General features: G+C 35.1%; 1 protein-coding gene across 2 annotated transcripts in view; it reads right to left on the bottom strand.

Annotated features, from left to right (window-relative positions):
• Positions 1–19,526, bottom strand: part of AMMECR1 (AMMECR nuclear protein 1) — a 114,719-nt gene that overhangs the window by 55,626 nt on the left and 39,567 nt on the right. Inside the window, exon 2 of one of the 2 annotated variants that reach the window (XM_043457719.1) lies at positions 2,274–2,384. The exons of the other annotated variant lie outside the window; for it this stretch is intronic. Coding sequence (XP_043313654.1) covers positions 2,274–2,384 — 111 coding nt within the window. The remainder of the gene's footprint in view (positions 1–2,273; positions 2,385–19,526) is intronic. 2 annotated transcript variants of the gene reach the window in all.

Raw genomic sequence — 19,526 nt, 5'->3', positions numbered from 1 at the left:
TGACACCACAGTTTTGACTCTAATATGAATCCAGAAAAAAGAACAACTGTGTATTTTGAGACTTGTTTTCTTTGTTCCTCTCTTCCAAATAACTTCATTCTTATTATCATATTAAGCAAAAAAAGAAATTAAGTCCAACAAAAATGAGAAGACCAGGTACGTATGTGTGTATATACATACACAAACACACATCTCTCTCTAATGTGCTGTATATGATTTCAGCAAGTTGTACAGAAACATTGGGAAAAAGTTGAAAAGTAAACAGGAAGAGTAATAGACTGCATTTGTGTATGTACAAATACAAATTTCTAAGTTCAACTATTTGAATGATTCATTCAGAATCATATTATTGTCAGAAAAAATATACTGTAATTCTTCTGGTAATTGCCCTAGGAGACAGATACACAAGTTCAGAAAAATTGGATATTTTCATCCGTTTTTATTAATGTACACAAGAGAATTTCATATTTTTTTAAAGTAAAAACAAACTGCTACTACAGTTACTGCTACTAAGGATTTCTAAAGTATATAATGTTTGATGCTGGGATTTCTGCCACGGTTTCATTTGAAAGTACAAAGGTTTTGTATACTATCTACTTGGACACCCCAACTTTAAAGAAAAATGGAAATTTTATAACATACTTCTGTTTCTGAAAATGTGTTCCTTGGAGCACTAACGGCATAACATAAGAGGGTGGGAGGATAAAAGGGTTCTGAGAAATCCTGCAGTGAGCAGAGCTGTTTAAAGTTGTTTAACTAGTGTTCCCAAAATTTATTTGGCCATAGAATTCTTTTCTCAAGCAATACCAAGGAACCAGTATTCCTCATAACAACTTATTTTAGGAAATGTATAATAAATTGCCTTTCATTAGCTATTTAAAAGGTAATTTTATGCACCTGTCCCAAAAAGATAGTCACTGGCAGAATTTGCTAAGTCCCAAAATGAGTCCATGATATTTCATGTCAGGAAGAAAATCTATAACATGCCTAGATTTATATTTGTACTATCTTGTAGTTATTTCCAGAATGTGTGTTTTAACCCCTTTTCTGCCTGTTATTTATTTATTAGTTAATCAAGTCCAAACACTCCATTTCTAATACCTGTAAAAATCTAAGAATCAGTGTGACCCTCCAATCCTTTCCCTTTCTTTCTGGGCTTTGGTGTAAGCTAAGACAACCCTGTAGCTATGAGCTACATCTTCAAATATAAGAATACTAAACTCAGTTACCAGCATTTTAATAACTGGTGATTATGAGCTGCATTGATGCAATTCTATAGTAAAATAATGAAGCTTCTACAACAGTAATCCTGAAGCAACACAGTGACTGATTATTATTGATATTTCATTCCCCTGACATCTCCCTAACATTCCTATAAAGTATATCAACTACTGTAAACACTGCTTTATCTACTGGAGATTGAGCAGCTTGCCCCACGTACCAAGAGTCAACAGGGACCAATTTCCTGTTGGACAGATACCGTGCATTTTACAACTATAGAAACTGCATCAGATAATCACCCTGAAATATGAACAAAAACAGGAAATTCCTTTACTAATAGCTTATTATTTAAGGAATTTCTTCTTTTGAAATAATTTTAGAACACAATTTGCTAGAAATCTAAACTTGAACTAAAAAAACCTGATGGCATGCTAGATAGCTTTTTTATTGAGTTCAGAAATTAAGAACAAAGTTTTAACAACTGTAATGAGGCATTCATTACTTTGTCCTTGTGTTGGATGAAACAAAATAAGTAAGCTACAGTTAATTCTGGGTAAAGAAAGAATGTGAATTATTATGCTGTCAGGCTGTTGCATCACTTTCTTCTTAGGTTCTCCCTTCAATTCCAGAAGTACATAAAAGTTTAACAGAATGGGTGAGGCGGAATAGACATCAACAATTTTTTAAAAGCCTAACAAAGAAGACACAATGACTCTTATTATGGAAATAATACATGTAAGTAATCCATGGATATCTGGTCACTGATTTTCAAGTTATACAAAATAAGCTGATCATTGAAAAGAAAAAAAAAACACTTAAAGACATTTATGGCAGAATACATGTAATCACAGTGTTCTATATTATGATAATATCTATCAATAACATTTTATCAGAGATATGGCAAATGGTCGAGGAGAAAAAAGTCTGACATGAAAGGATTCAAGAATGTTGATAATTCAGGAAAGGAAAAGGAGTTAAGAATCAAGTTTAAGTTTCATAAGGTTTTTTTTTTTTTAAATGTAGAAGCAGAGGTAACAAAAATTGGTCTTCACCTGGTAAGTGTGTACTCCCTGAGTCCTGAATGCAAATTCATGGCAGAAAAAGTACCTATGCATCCACGCAATCTTTTGTCTCGACCAATCTTCCATGTTACAAACAGTGGGCTGTAATGGAAGATAAAAATAGGGTAAATCAATCAATTCAATTCAAAGAAATATTTGTTGAATATTTACTATACCCAAGTTAGGTGCCTGAAATACAAAGACTAGATGACAGGCCCTCAGGGGCTTAGCTGCATTTAGAAACAATTATAGCTACACTGTATTAAATGTATTCTATATGTTGGTGGTGGTTTAGTCACTAAGTGTCTGGCTCTTTTGAGACTCCATGGACTGTAGCCCACCAGGCTCCTTTGCCCATGTGATTTCCCAGGCAAGAATACTGGAGTGGGTTGCCATTTCCTCCTTCAGGGAATATTCCTGATCCAGGTATTGAACCCACATCTCCTGCACTGCAGGTGGATTCTTTACCATCTGAGCCACCTGGGAAGCTCTATATGTTAGAAAGTCCAATAAGTGGTTTTAACAGATTATCTATGTTAATCCTCATCAACAACTCTAGAGGCCTGATACTATTACTAACATTTCCAATTTTACAGACGAAGCAGTACCACAGTTAATACAGCATGAAGTAGGAATTCAAACCTGGGCAGTCTTGACTATAGAGCCATTACTGCCTGATTCCTCATTTAAAACCCAAGTCACCGACTCACTCCTAAGTCTAGTCTAGAAAATCAGGGAGTAAAAACCAACAGATTCAATAAATACTTACTGAATACACGGGGGTGGGGGTGCAAAGCACTATGAAAGGTGCTATTGAAGATATATGCCATTGGAGATGGTGCTATTGTAGTTGCCTAAGACATAGCCTTTGCTCTCTGAGAGCCAGTAATAGGAGGAGGGCTTGCTCACAGCTAACTAACACAAGGCAAAAGGAACTAAGTGCTAGAAGCCCTGTCCAAAATGCCACAAATTAAGCTACTGGGATAGGAGAAAATTTCATCGAGTGTGATCATCTTCAGCTTGGCCTAGAAGAATGAGTAGGGTTTGGAGAGGTGAAGGACAACAGCAATATTAACAAAGTAATACTCTGAAACCAGAAAGTTTATTTCAATTTTTAGATAAAATTACTGCCAATAAATAAAATAAAATCTTTCAAGCATCAAATATCAAAATGTCAATTAGAATGGCAACAAGAAAACAATTTAGTTGTTTGGATTGTTGTTTTAAGAAGGGTAATACAGTTTTTTTTGTTTGAGTTCACAGTCTGCAGACTTTATTTTTTATATACTTTTAAAAAATTCATTTATTTTTAACTGGAGGATAATTGCCTTACAATGTTGTGTTGATTTCTGCCATACATCAACATGAGTTGATGTTATACCATAGGTATAACATGTGGTAATAGTTTTAAACGAAGTTTAATACAGTAGATGTTTGGATTCTGCAGCAAAGCACTCACAGCCTCAATTAATGGTTAATTTTAAAAACAACTCTTTTATAAATAGATGCAACTTTGTCAGGTTTTATGAAATAAATTAATTCATACATTTTAGAACATTTAGTAAAAAGATTAACACTCTATAGTTGGGGATGGTCCCTGTTAATATGAGTATTCACAGAATTTGGTATAACATAATACACTTCAGCTTTCTAAAAACTAAAATTTTATGGGATATACTATATGTCATATATTTTTATATAATTATGTATAATATATTTATATTTTATATTAATATATTTATAATTTTATATTAATATACTGGAGAACACATTATTTCAAGTACTCTCTAATCAGTCATCAGCAGTTTGGGGAAAAGATATCCTATTCAAGCACTTCAGTCACCCACCTCGAACATTTAAATTATGCTGTGTTCCAACAAGTAACCACAATGGCAGAGAGACTCCCAAATAAACAATCCAAACCAGGGAGTGGTACTAAGAATTACCTCCTTCTAAGAGCCAAATGCCCAGAGGCATTGAAAAAGATGACTAAGTATAAGGCCAAGTTTTGTCAATGTTATTATTCACATGCTGGATGACCTATACTAAAGGTACTAAAATGAAAAGCAAAAGGTAAATTCTAAGGGGGTTTTTTTGTTTGTTTTCTACATCATATGTACTATCTTATAACTTAATACAGGGTTCTAATGCTCCAGCTGAAATTTTTCTCTAATTGCTCTTGATTACTAGTTGATCAGGAATATAAGTATTAGATGGAATCACTTTCTCACCCATTATTTTATTACTTGCACAAATACTAGTATCCTAAAATTCACACATATTGTCTTTAAAGATGAATTTCACCTCTTCATTTTCACCTTCTAACTTAGGGTCAATGTCAGCAATCATTAAATGAACAGTAAGATGTCAATCCTCTCCCATAACAATACCTATACAAAAGATCTGTATGTAAGATCCCTTGGCAGATTCAAAACAAAGTGAATCATTCTGTACCATATATAATAATATGTCTTTAAAATTCCATGATGGCTTCTCAATAACACAGAACTAAGTTGTATATTCTCTTCTTCAGTGACTTAAGTGGGAAACCTAAAAGTAGGAATGAATTTATTTGCTATCAAAAACATGAAAGTCATTTAAAAGCACCTTTCCTTCAATCCACTTATTTATCCCACTAAAATAGATAAGCATACCATTTTCACTGTAATCCTGTCTATTCAAGCAAACATTCGAAATTTGTAGAGTACATTAAAAAAAAAACACCATTAAACACTATATTATGAAATGTGTTGGAGGGTATTCAAGCACATAGTGGGAGAAATTATATACAGTTTCTTATTTGTTGTTGTTGTTGTTCAGTCATGTCTGACTCTTTGCGACCCCATGGACTGCAGCATGCCAGGCTTCCCTGTCCTTCACCATCTCCCAGAGCTTTCTCAAACTCATGTCCATTGAGTCAGTAATGCCATCCAACCATCTCATTCTCTGTCATCCTGTTCTCTTCCTACCTTCAATCTTTCCCAACATCAGGGTCTTTTCCAATGAGTTGGCTCTTCGCATCAGGTGGCCAAAGTATTGGAGCTTCATCATCAGTCCTTCCAATAAATATTCAGGACTGATTTCCCTTAGGATTGACTGGTTGATCTCTCTGCAGTCCAAGGGACTCTCAAGAGTCTTCAACACCACAGTTCAAAAGCATCAATTCTTCGGCACTCAGCCTTCTTTATGGGCCAACTCTCACAGTTTCTTATTAGGCTATGCTATGACTGATGAAGGAATGATTCACTCAGAAGGTAGAGTGCTAGAGGATAAGCTGCATTTTGCCAGGCTCTCCTGGCCTGGGAGAACAGGTGCTCCATAATAAGCAAGGGCATGAAGAAGTAAAAGCACACAGTGCTTTCAGAGACCAAGAAGTAGTCTGACATTCCTGATAACTAATTATGGTCTCTTCCATATTTAACACTCTATGAATTTTAGGCACTGTTAAGTTCTCAAGAGCCCTCACAGAGGTAGAGCAGATGCAGAATCACCTGTACTCTCCCTGTTCCTTACCTGCCCCAGGCAACATCCTCTTTGGTGGGGGTGGTATTGCAGGGAAGTATCTGTGTCAAAGATGGGAGGGACTGCTACTTGACAACCCCACTGTATTTAGGACAGAAGCCTGAAGATGGAAGAAATCAGACCTTTAGTAGACAGAATGAAACTACTCCTTCAAAATCTGGGACTCAAATTTCTCATTTGCAAATGCTCATCCAAAGTCTTTTATAAAGAACATGTTAAGTGGAAATAAAAAACCCCAAACATCTAAAAGCAATATTTATTTAATGGGGAAAATAACTTGGGAAGTTAAGCATTTTAAAGTAGACTGAAACAGAATAAACACAATGGAGCACAAGAGATTGTATCTTGTATATTGTAACTACTTTGTACAGGGCAATGGCTATGGGAACATTCAATGCATATCATCTAAAAATAGCAACAGAAGTTTTTCTTTTCCTAACACACAGAGGGAAGAAATAGGCAATTTCATTCTTAAATGTGTTATTAAAACATATGAATTCCCAAAACAATATAAAACATCAGCATAATCAGAGACAGATCAAAGTAGAAAAAGGGACTTGAGGCTGTTGAGAGGAGCTGCTTACTCAATGACAGGGAAATTAAAAAAAAAAAAACAGTTCATAGTCATAGTAAGACAAAGAGTAAATGTTTTTCAAAAATACTTTCACTATATGGTTTTAAATGCTTTCACTATATGGTTTGAGGCCACCAACATACATTGAAAAAAATGCTAGAAACCAGAAAGGGGCTCAAAATGAAATGAAATATTAATGGAAATGTTTATTTGAAAGTAACCAGACATAGCTTTTCAAGGAATTTTCCCACTTCTGAACAGTTTGTGCCACTATGTTCTGAGAAATGTTTGGGGGAAAGTAAACACTCTCCATTTTTCCAAGTCTGTAGAGGAAGTGGAAGTAACCACCTCATCTAGGTAAATCCTCCCTGCCAACTGACAGACAGTACTATCAGGTCAGTAGTAGCTTTCAGGGGAAATGCAGTTGCGTGAAATCAGCAAAAGTCCAGAACAGCAATGTAAATCTGAGCAGGATACTCCCAAGTTGCATGCCACTTCCTATGCCTCTCTTCTAAGACTATTCTATTGATGTAGATCAGGATAGATTAGAAATATGTTTGTGGGAGAGGGGTACAACCATGAAAAAGGCATATTTACTTAATATATTTACCATAATACTTCCTCTGCCATACCAAGGCAAAAACAAAGGTTAAAAATATCCTTGGACATTAGCAAGCCCCTACTCTGGCAATTTACTCTTCTTTAGAATGAGATTTGTAGGTGGTAACATTAACAATACAATGTCAATCCCTATCAATATACTAATTAATGCTACAGGGGTCTTCAACAAGGTTATTTACATTATAGGTAGATACAGGAAAAGAGAGAAGTTCCTCTAGCTTGGTTCTTCTGCCATCAAACAATGATTGCTTTTCAACTGAACTCAGGCTCCTCACCAACTTAGTCCACTGTATTACTCATAACACCCAACTCAACACTGTAATTCCACAGTACCTAGAAGCTCAGAGAACCACAGAAATGGCAGTCTTCCTTCCACAACCACATTAAAACCTTTCATATCCTATTTCAACACAAAGAAGCTATATATTTCATTTCCAAACTGTATAAACAACAGATTCAATTTGTTAAAATGTACTCAATTATCATTAAATCTCATATTAGTCTGCTCAAGTCACCATAACAAAATACCATAATCTGAGTGGTTTAAACAACAGAAATTAATTTTCTCAAATTCTAGAGGATAGTCCAAGATAAAAGGTTCTTGTAGGGTTGTTTCTGAGAGCTCTCTTCCTGGCTTGTAGATGGCTGCTTAGTCTTTGCATGGCCTTTCCTCTGAACTTCAAAACAAGAATGAGTATCCATGTGAGCTCTTTAGTATCTCTTGAAAGGACACTAATCCTATTTTATCATGGCCCCATCCTTATGACCTCATTTAGCCTTAATTATCTCGTTATAGACCCTAACTCCAAATACAGCCCTGGGGGGGCTATGGTTTCAACTATATGTTTCAAATGTAGTCTTGGGGGCTTAGGGTTTCAACATATGGATTTTGTGGGGACACATAGCAAATCACTAACAAAAACACTAGCACATATTTCAAAGTTTATGTAATAAGTTATCTAAGGTTATTAGGTGAAAGAGCTTTTAAGAGATTATCTATTCCCTCTTTGTTTTACAGGTGAAAAGCAAAAAGCTATCTAGGCATAATGTAGGGTCAACTAGTTAGTGTTAGAACCCGGCTACTTCTGCAGATTTTCTTACTACTGATTTAAAATTTTAATTAAATTTAAAATTGTGAGTAGCAAACCCAGATGTCTTTTTTTTTTTTTCAGATGTCTTCTAAAATACCAGAGAACAGGAAAACCCCAAAACTACTACACAGTACCACATAGGTGAACATAAGCACAAATATCCTTTTCTCCCTCTCCTCTCAGAAGGAACAAGAGAAATTAGTTGAGAAGATACTGGGACAAACTGGAAATGTTCGATCAGCCTAGAAACACCAGACCCAATTTGCAAGCTTCTATACTATTCCCATTAGAAGCCATAGCAAAATCGGTCATTTTATCTTTGATGGCCTCCCAACACCCTTTCTCACTCCCTTGAAACTTTCATTATTTCCTATTGCCTAGCTAGCTTTCATTAAACTCAAAACTCAGGTGTTGTATCTAATATCTACAAATTTCCACCAAATCAAAATTCCCATATACCACTGGTTAACAACTGTTTTGCTAAGTCGCTTCAGTCTTGTCCGACTCTGTGCGACCCCATAGAGGGCAGCCCACCAGGCTCCCCCATCCCTGGGATTCTCCAGGCAAGAACACTGGAGTTGGTTGCCATTTCCTTCTCCAATGTAGCAAAGTGAAAGTGAAGTCGCTCAGTCGTGTCTGACTCTTTGCGACCCCATGGACCGCAGCCTACCAGGCTCCTCCATCCATGGGATTTTCCAGGCAAGAGTACTGGAGTGGGTTGCCATTGCCTTCTCCTAACAACTGTTTAGTTAGGTACTAATCTGATTATTTAAGTAATTCATATTACTTAATGAGGCTTCTGAATGAATGAATCATTAATTAGTGAATGAAGCTTAACTCTTTCAGATAATTTGAAATTCAACTTGATAGGAATCCCTGAAGGAAGAGGAATAAGAGGAGGTACACGGTTGAGAGGGGTAGGGAGAGAAGGTAAGGTTCTAAAGTATTTTATACTTTCTCATCCACACCAATCCTTGACTGCAGATAAGGAAAATACACTAAATCACCATTACAGCCTTATACCACACTCCTCCCTCCAGGATACTTCCTGATCCCATAGGGCTCAGAAAAATAAGGAGACATTGCTTAAACAGACAGCACGGGATAGTATAGAAGACCCTCACACCCTGAAAGTGGGAATCAGGAATGACCAATATTTCACTACTTTTCTCTGCCTGGTAGTCCCAGAAATTCTATCATAGCAGCATTATATTCATAATGCTCATTTAACTGGCAAATGTCAGAGAAGAGGCAATCTAAAGTCTTACAGATGATTGGGAAGGTTGAGTATGTGCGTGTGTCTTACAAATCAAGGGTAATCACCACCAACACACAACCAGCCAAATCACAAGCATACTTTAAAGGATTAGCTTGATTCTGCCAATTTTTGAACTGAAAGAACCATTTTTTCCTTTTAGCAAGACCAAATCAACAATTTTCAGTAAACTAAAAAAACTCAGTCTCAGGCTTAATAAATTGAGATAGTCTCATTATTATTTTCATTTTTAAAATCCCAAATTAGATGAGAATGCTATCTGCACTGGAAAACAATACTACATTTGCACATATTCTCTTATTAGTTTACACTGCAGTGGGAACTAAATTTAATATATGGTAGCATTTGAAGGATGAAAATAGCTTGTATTTTTTCTCATAACAGGAACAAACCATAAATCTTTACTATCTGAAAATCTAACTCATAAATTTTAAATGACAATTGCTATAGATTATAAAAATAAAATAATTTCTGTTTGGAATTCCTATTCCGAAACCATTTGTTCAAAGAGCTTAAGGTTTGAGATGCAACCTTAACTATGAAAAGAATTAATTATTTTAATATAAAACAGACCAGGCCAAAAAAATGACCTACTGAAGTCCGAAGATTTCTAAACTCAATATAAGGAAAACTAAGAGACTAGAACCAGATCCAGGGGTTTTAGAATGAATACTGATATAGTAAACTTTAACTTTTTAAAATGCCATTAAAAACTTCTATGGAACTATGTTCTGATACTTCCATTTGTCCACCTGTACGTCAGATGCTCAGCCGGATGCTCAGGGAATTCATTAACACTTAAAACAATGAAAACAACTAAGGTTTTTTTTTGTTGTTGTTGCGGTTTAGGTCTGTCCCTACATCTTACCTCCCCAGCTAATGACCTATGTTCTGCAATCCTGTCATAGGAAATAAATATGCTGACTGATTTAAACACTAGTATAAAAAAAGCTGGAAAGTTTTTTAGCTTCTTCATTCTAGATTTTTATCTTATTTCCCATTCCAAGGAGGTCTCATGTAATGCACAAGCTTCTTAAGTGTGCTCAGTCCTGTCCAACTCTTTGCGACCCCAAGGACTGTAGCCCGCCAGGTTCCTCTGTCCGTGGAATTTTCCAGGCAAGAATACTGGCCTGGGTTGCCATTTACTGCTCCAGAGGATCTTCCCAACCCAGGGATTGAACCTGCATCTCCTGAATCTCCTGCATCGACAGGCAAATTCTTTACCACTGAGCCACCTGGGAAGCCCAGCTTAGTAAGTAAGACCAGCAATAAAAGTATGATATATTTGTTTTTCACATGTTTTCTGAGTTTAGAAAGGTAACTGTTGATTTTAAGGTCCTTGTATTGGATTACTTGCTCCTTTGGGAGAAAGGAGCTAGATAGACTCAGATTTATGGCAGGAATTCAGCAAGCCTTTAGGAGGAAGAAGAAAGGCAGGATTTAGGGACAAAGTACTCAACTGAGACCATATTTTTTATCAGGGCAACTTACGCTGCCTTTGTTTTCTTTCTTCCCCCTTCTCTTTAACTTTCAGAAAATACACCAACCTCTTAAGAACCTCTATCATGAAATATCCAAGGGATTATGATTTTTTTTACATGGAATTGACATTCTCACTTCCAAAGTGTTTCTTTTTATAAATCAACTTTATTAAAGTATATTTTGCAGATAATAAAATCAGCCTTTTTTAGTGTAAAATTCAAAGAATTTTGACAAATGTATATATACAGGTAACCTAAACCACAATTAAGGTATAGAACATTTCCATCACCCCAAAGAGTTCCTCTGTGTCTCTTTGCAATCAATCCCCTCCCCACACTCCTGGACCTTGGCAAATACTGACCTGCTTTTGGTCACTACAGCTTTACCTTTTCTAGAATTTCAAGTAAATGGAATCATGCAGTATGCAGTCTTTCATGTGCAGCTTCTTTCACTTAGAACAATGCATTTGATGTTCACTCGTGTTGTTTGGCCCTTTTTAAGTAATATTCCACTGAGTGGTTTTGTTTATCTACTCACTCGCTGATGGATATTTGGGTTGCTTCCAGTTTAGGGCTATTATAAATAAAGCTACTATGATAATACTTGGATTTACGTTTTTGTGTGAACCTAACTTTTCATTCCTTTTAGGTAACTACCTACAAAGATAACTGCTGAGCATGAGTAGGTATATGCTTAACTTTGTAAGAAACTGCCAAACTATTTCCAATTGGCTGTACCAATTTCCAGTGGCTGTACCAGTTACCTTCCTATCGGTTTTGCATAAGTGTGCAGTGACTCCATAGCCTCACCAATACTTGGTAGTGTCTTTAAAAAAATTTAAGTTAATGTGTAGGAATGTCTCACTGTGGTTTTAATTTGCAGCTCTCTGATAACTAAGGATACTGAGCAGCTCTTTAAGTGCTTAATATCCATTTACGCATCCTCTCTTGGAAGGTGCTTGTTCAACTCATTTGCTCATTTTTAATTGGATTGTTTTTCTTCTTTTTATTGAGTTGCAGGCTTTAAAAATATATTCTGAAAACCAATCTGTAGCACATATATGTATTGCAAATACAATTTTCTAGTCAGTGGTTTGCCTTTTCATTTTAATAGTATCTTTTGAAGAGTATATGTTCTTAATCTTAATGAAGTTTATCAATTTTTCTCTTCTGGTTTATATTTTTGTGTTCAATAAAAGAACTCTTTATCCAAAAGTTATGATGATTTTCTCCTATTCTCTTCCAGGGGTTTTATAATTTTAGCTTCTACATTTAGGTTTATAATTCATTATGAGTTACTTTTGTATATATTCTAAGGTGAATACTGAATATTTTTTAATTTTGGTGATGGATTTTTGTGTTCATGTACATGTGGTTTTTTCTTCTAATATCTGTTGGTTTTTGGCACCATGGCAATGCCAGCCTCACAGAATGTGTTGGCAAGAATTTTATCCTCTCTTTCCTACAAGTTTGGTTTATTTGTTCCTTAAATATTTGATAAAATTCACCGTTAAAGTTACTGGAGCCTAGATTTTAATTATGGAATGATTTTAAATTACAATTTTAATTTCTTTAATAGATATAAAGCTGCTCAGACTTTTCAAGTTCTTTTTGAGTCAGTTTTGGTAATCTATGTCTTTCATGGAATTCTTCCATTTCATCTAAGTTGTAGAATTTACTGGCATAAAATTATTCTTAATGTTCCCTTATTATCTTTTTTGTGTCTCTAGGATCTGTAGTGATATCCATTCTTCCTTTCCTGATATTGGCAATTTGCATTAATTTATATCTTTCTCTCTTTTTTGTCTGTATCAATCTAGCTATCAGCTTATCAATTTTATTGATCTTTTCAAAGAGCTGGCTATTGGTTTCACTGATTTTTCTCTATGTTGGTTTTCTGTTTTATTGATTTCTACTCTAACATTTTATTCCTCTTACTTGGGGTTTAATTTGCTCATTTTCTTGCTTCTTAGGTCAGAATCTTTGATTATTGATTTTTAGATCTTCCTTATTTTAAGACTATACATTTCCCTCTAAGCACTGTTGCATCCTACAAGTTTTAATATGTTGTGTTTTCATTACCATTATGTTCAAATATTTTCTAATTTCCCCGTAACTACTTCTTACTATGATTTATTTAGAGGTATACTGTGTACTTTCCTAATATTTGAGAATTTTCCAGATAGCTTTCTGTTACTGATTTCTAATTCCATTTTGATCAGAGAACATACTTCATATTATTTCAATTATTTATAATATATTGAGATTTGTTTTATGGCCCAGAATGTGGTCTTAATGAATGTACCATGTGACTTTGTAAAGAAGATATATTCTGGTAGTGTTAGGTCTGCTATTTTATAAATACCAGTTAGGTAAAGTTGGTTGGTAGTATTGGTCAGATTTTCCATCTCCTCACTGACTTTTCTATTTATTCTATCAGTTACTGAGTTAAGAGTGTTGAAATATCCAACTCTAACTGTGGTTTTGTCTACTTATCCATTCAGTTGTATCTATTTTGATTTTATCCATGTATTTTGAGGCTCTTTTAAGAGCACACCCTTTGAGGATTGTTCCTTTCTTAATGAATTGAACACTTCATCGTTATGAAATGTGCCCCCCATCCTGAAGCATAATCTGTCTCATATTAACATAGATACTCCAGCTTTCTTATGATTAGTAGCTTGCATGATATATCTTTTCCCATCTTTTTATTTGGAACCTATCTGTGTCTTTATTCTTAAAATGGGTGTCTTACAGGCAATAGTACATAGTTGGGTCTTAGATTTTTATGCAGTCTTTTAATTGGAAAACTACTTAATGTAGCCTTAATATTGTTGTATTCTTTATATTTGATATTTGTTCTCTGTTTCCCATCCCTTCTCTGCTCATCTTTTTCTGTTTTCTTTGGCATTAAATGAGTATAGTTTAATATTCATTTTTATTGCCATTATTAACTTATTATACTTTTTTGTTGGTTATTCCAGGGTGCAAATTATGCATCTTTAACTTTAACTTATCATTATCAACCTTCAAGTAATATGACATCACTATACATATAAGAACCTGAGCAAAAAAATAAAATAAAATAAAATAAAATAAATAAAAAAAAAGAACCTGAGCAGTGTACTTCCATTTCATTCCTTCCATGCCTTGGGGCTACTGTCACACCTTTTACATCTATATACATTATAAATACACATTATAATCTCTAAATAGATTATTAATTTTGCCTTAAACAATCAGTTAACTTTTAAAAACATCTTTAAATGAACAAAAGTCTTTCATATTCATCCCCCACTTACCATACTTATCTGGAACTCTTCATTACCTCTAGAGATTCAGGTATCCATCTGGTATCATTTTCCTTCAGTCTGAAGAAATTTTTAATATTTCAGGTCTGCTGGTGACAATTTTTTGTCTGAAAAAATACATTTCTCCTTCATTTATTTTGGCTTTCATTTTTAAAAAGATTTTTACTGGAGACAGAATTTGAGATTGACAGTACTTTTTTTTCTTTAGCACTTTAAAGACGTCATGCCATTGTCTTCTCACTTGCACTGTTTCTGATGAGATGTGTATGATTTCTTATCTTTGTTCTTCCATATGTACTGTTTCTTTTTCCCCCCTCTAGCTTCTTTTCAATGCTCCATCTATCCACTGGTTTTCAGCAATTTGATTGTCTTAGAGTGGTTTTCTTTGGGGTTATCTTACTTAGGGTTCATTGAGCTTTTTGGATTTATTGATTTATATTTTCCATAATAACTGGAATTTTTGTCGTTATTTTTTCAACTATTTTTCTGCCTATTCCTGTCTCTCCTTTCCTTCTGGGACTCCAATTACATGCATGTTAGTCTGCTTGATATTGTCCCGCAGTATCAACAACTGAGTCTTTCTCTTTCTTCAGTTTTTTTACATTCTCTGTTTCAGATTGGATAGTTTTGTTATTGTGTCTTCAAATGCATTTATCCTTGCTTTTGCAATTTAATTTGCTATTAATCTCATCCAGTGAATCTGTCACTTCATATTGTGTACTTTTTTGGTTCCAGGAGTTCTATTTGCTTCTGTGTTAAATTTCTTTCCTCATTACATTGATGTTTATCTTTCAATTGTTCAGCACAGTGTCATAGTTGCTTTGAAGTCCTTGTCTGCTAATTCTGTAACTGTTATTTCTCATTCAGTTTCTACTGACTTGACTTCTTCTTGCTTACGGGTCACATTTTAGTGCTTCTTAGAATGTCAAGTAATTCTCTGGATATCAGCTATTATAATCATTGTATTTTTGAGTGCTTTTATTTCTGAGCCATCAGGGAAGCCCTTTACAATTTACTGTCTTCTTTTAAAGATTATTGAAGCTTGTTTTGTTGTGCATCTAAATTTTTTGCGAATAATTATTTTTTCAAGGCTTAATTTTTAAGTTTTGTTACTTTGGGTTCAAAGTATGTTTTATTCTACGACTACATTAATGCTACTACTAAGGAGTAACTCTTACGTGGTCTCTATTGAATGTTCTGGGTGTTCAACAAGGTCTCTCAACTTTTGCTGTGGGAACTGAAATCTTTCTCTCAGTCTTGTATGAGCTCTGGTAAATTTTCAGCTCATAGCTCCTGAGAAATAGTTTTTTTGTCCAGCGCCATGGTGTTTCTCTCAATACATTCACAGATTCATAATTCAGCCAAAGATAAAGGGGAAATTTATGCAGATTTCTGGAGTTATTTCTCTGACTAGCCCTCTTCCCCTTTCAGTACTCTGCTCCACAAATTTCTGCCACCTAGGTAGACGTCCCTGAGTTCCTAACTCAATTCAACAAGACTGCAGGTTCTGACTGAGTTCCCTCTCACAATGCTACGGTCCAGAAACTACCTACAGACAGAAAGCCAGGGTGACTGCAGGACTCATTTTCTTTGTTCCGTTTTTCTCAGGGATCACAGTCCTGTGCTACCTGTTGCCCAATGTCTGAAAACACTGTTTCATATATTTTTGTCCAGTTTTGAATTGTTTATGGGGTATATGAGGCAGAAGGGAACATGGTTTATACCAGTTACTCCTTCGTGGACCACAGTGGAAGTCTCAAAGCCTTTTAACACTGAGTCACTTAAGGGTCAAACTCTGTGGTAGGTTTCACATACTAAATGTGGAAAAAGCCTACCACAAATAGTAGACAACCACAGTAAGCAGGAAAATGGTTCAGGAAGCAGAAAGCAAAGGGACACATCTCTTCAGCTTTGACAGCTGGTGCACTTTTAGAAGAATATGAAGTGACTCAACCAATTTCAGAGGCAATGCACTGCTCAGAACCAAAAGGTTAGAGATGTCACTCTTAAAAATATCAAATCAAGAACTCTAAAATCCAAAGTAATGAAATAAAAAAATCAAAGCAGTCAAGTATAAACTGAACTTGACAAAAGTGTCAGTTACCAGTCACTTTGATATTTCCTTCTTTAAGCCCATGCCAAAAATAGCTCTCTCCTCTTATTCTCCTTTCATACAAGTTAAAACAACAACAAAAAATGCAATCCAGACAACCTTATTTACAACACTTAAAAAAAATCTTGAGGAAGTCATCAATAACTATGAATGATGTCTGATGCATGTATGTTTTGTTATTACTATTTTTAAAGGGTTGTTTTTTCAGCTATGATGACTAAACAATCTCAGGGCTCAGTTATTTACCTCACTACAAGATAAAACTGAGGTTATCGGTCTTGGTATAAATCTTGCAATCACAATGCCACATCTATAGAAGGACAGTCGCTTAAACACAGGAACTCCACATTAAGGAAATCAGATACACACAAAAAATCTCTTATGACGGAACAAACCAGAAAAAAAATCTGCAATATGTGCCATTAAATTATCATATCCAAAATTATTTTTAAAAATTTCCTACCAACACATCAGGCAATACCATGAAAGCTCAATGTTCAAAAAGTAAACTGAATCACTAACCTGGGAGGCACAGAACAATGTAAGTTTCCAATGAAAATTAAGATAGCAGGAAGTAAGCCAGAGAAAAAAGCAAAATCCCTGAATTACATTGACAGAGAAACCGAGGTAATGACGTAGTGAAGTGAGAAGGAAAATTGCTTATCTTCTTGCTGTACACTTCTCTTTAGGCAGTCCTATATAACTGCCTACTTCAAAGTCTGTAACTTTATAAACAAATGAAACAGAAGCTAAACAAAGGGACCAAACTCCCTGGGAAGATAAGAAAGAACACAGCAGCCCTACCAACAGGCACCAGTACAACAACTTCCTCTGTATATTTAAAGGTTCAGGTTTAAAAAGCCTCCAGCTGAACTGCTAGGTACACAGCCGACTACAGACTAGCTAATGGTGGTGTATAGGGTCTGGAGATGAGATTGACCTACTCAGCTTCATCATGTTAACACAAGAAAGCAAGCTTTGCCACCTGAGCTATTGTACACACTCATCCCTGAAAGCTAATTTTTCCCCCTAGAGTCCACCTAGTCCTCTTCTGTAAAACCAGAAAGAACAGTCCCCAAACCTTTGCTTTTTAGATAAATCCCACAGATTAAAAAAAATACTTTATTTTAAACCAGGTGGTGCAGTGGTAAAGAATCTACCTTCCAATGCAGGAGACACAAGAGATGCAGGTTTCATCCCCGAGTCGGGAAGATCCCCTGGAGGAGGACATGGCAACCCACTCCAGTACTTTTGCCTGGAGAATCTCATGGACAGAGGAGCCTGGCGGGCTATAGTCCATGGGGTCACAAAAAGTTGGACACGACTGAGCACGCACACATGCACACACAGAGTGTTCTACTTACAGATCTGAAATGCACATATGGAACTTAATAGTCCAGGGTTTCTATACAGCTATAGAACCAAAGACCAGGGAAACTGTTATTTCCCATCAGGCCTACTTCTCCAACATTTTCTTGGCATTAAACACTATACAAACACACACACACACACACAAACACTATACAAATTTCCAGTTAAAGACGCAGATGTCTGGACTCTATTAGTCTCAGCTGTGTACTGCTAGATTGATGAAAAATCTTTTTGTTAGAGTCTTTCAGTAGCCAGCTTCATGCTTTCAAACTTGCCCAGTGTCTTTCCTCATTCTGACAATGTAAACATAACACAAAAGCACCTCTTCTTAAAGAAGTGAAACTGAGCAATGGCAAAATTATTAGCTAAAGAGCCGTTAATCAGTTAAATCCAAATTGTTTTCCACAGGAATATATTCTGTAATATGAGACAGAACAATTGGCAAATGATTATTTTACTTATAATAAAATAGTTCTCATGTGGACTACAAAATTACATAATATACATAAGTGTAATATATGTAATATACATAATATATATTATATATAACATACATATATTATATATGTATATAACATACATATATTATATATAACATATTATGTATTTTACATATACATATATACGTAAGCCCAGTGCATGATTCACTAAAAGGTAGCTCTCTTTTCACCCCAAATCTGTCTGGGAAGATCAATTTGAATTAGAGAAGTCTGAATTATAGAGCTTAAAATGAGACAAATGTAGTTTTATTACTTGCAGATACACTCTCACTCACCTGCCCATCCTCTTCCTTCTCTACTAAATAGTATTTCTAGCACTTTAATAAATGAATAATTTAATAGATGAGAATAACTGGTAATGAATACATTAACTATTTGTATATAAATAGAAATTTTTTATGCCTAAAATAAAACCAGCCTCCATCATTCCATCTCACATGAATGATGATCACTTCCAAATATGGAAAAAGAAAATATGATTGGAAAACTAATCAATAAGGTTTCTACTGCTGAAAATATGGTAACTTTAAAAAATAATTTCAAAGCATGAAAAGAAAACTGACCAATTACCAACTGTAAAAAAGAATTAGACAGATAAAAAAGATCATTTTAGAAATGATAATAATATTCAAACATAATATACATTTGTATATATATACTACTTAAAACTAACTTTTACTGACTGTTTTCTATGCGCCAGGACTTTCTCAAGTGTTTATATGTATAATTATTCTTTAACTTCCTACCACAACCTTATGAGGTAGATATTATTATTATCCCCCATTTTACTGATAGGGAAACTGAGAAGCAGAGAGAGCAATTAATCTGTCAGTGGTCACACAGCTACTAAGTGATAGGACCACGATTTGGACCCAGGCATTGTGGCTTCAGGCCAACTCTCTTCACCACATACCATGAATATATATGGGGCTTCCCAGGTGGCTCAGTGGTAAAGAATCCACCTGCCAATGCAGGAGCCACAGGAGATGCAGGTTTGATCCCTGGATCAGAAAGATCCCCTGGAGAATACTGGCAACGCCCTTCAGTATTCTTGCCTGGAATATCCCAGGCAAGACAACAGACAGAGGAGCCTGGAAGTCTACAGTCCATGGGGTTGCAAAGAGTCAGATACAACTGAGTGACTAAGCATGCATGCATGCATGAATGTATGTGTGTTGTTTGATATAAACCACCTAAAAATTAGTATTCCAACATGGAACTCAATTATTAGCTTTAAAGAAGAACACCTAAAAATTAGAGCAAGCATAAATAAAATTGTTGACACTATGTATATCATAAAAATTAAACAGAATATTAAAAACATAAAACTTCACTAGAAAGAAGAAATGCTCTACAAGTGAAAAGCTGGAAAAAAATTATGTCA

Source organism: Cervus canadensis, chromosome X (genome assembly GCF_019320065.1).
Source record: "Cervus canadensis isolate Bull #8, Minnesota chromosome X, ASM1932006v1, whole genome shotgun sequence".
NCBI classification, from domain to species: Eukaryota; Metazoa; Chordata; class Mammalia; order Artiodactyla; family Cervidae; genus Cervus; species Cervus canadensis.
This window is presented reverse-complemented; position numbering and strand designations above follow the sequence as displayed.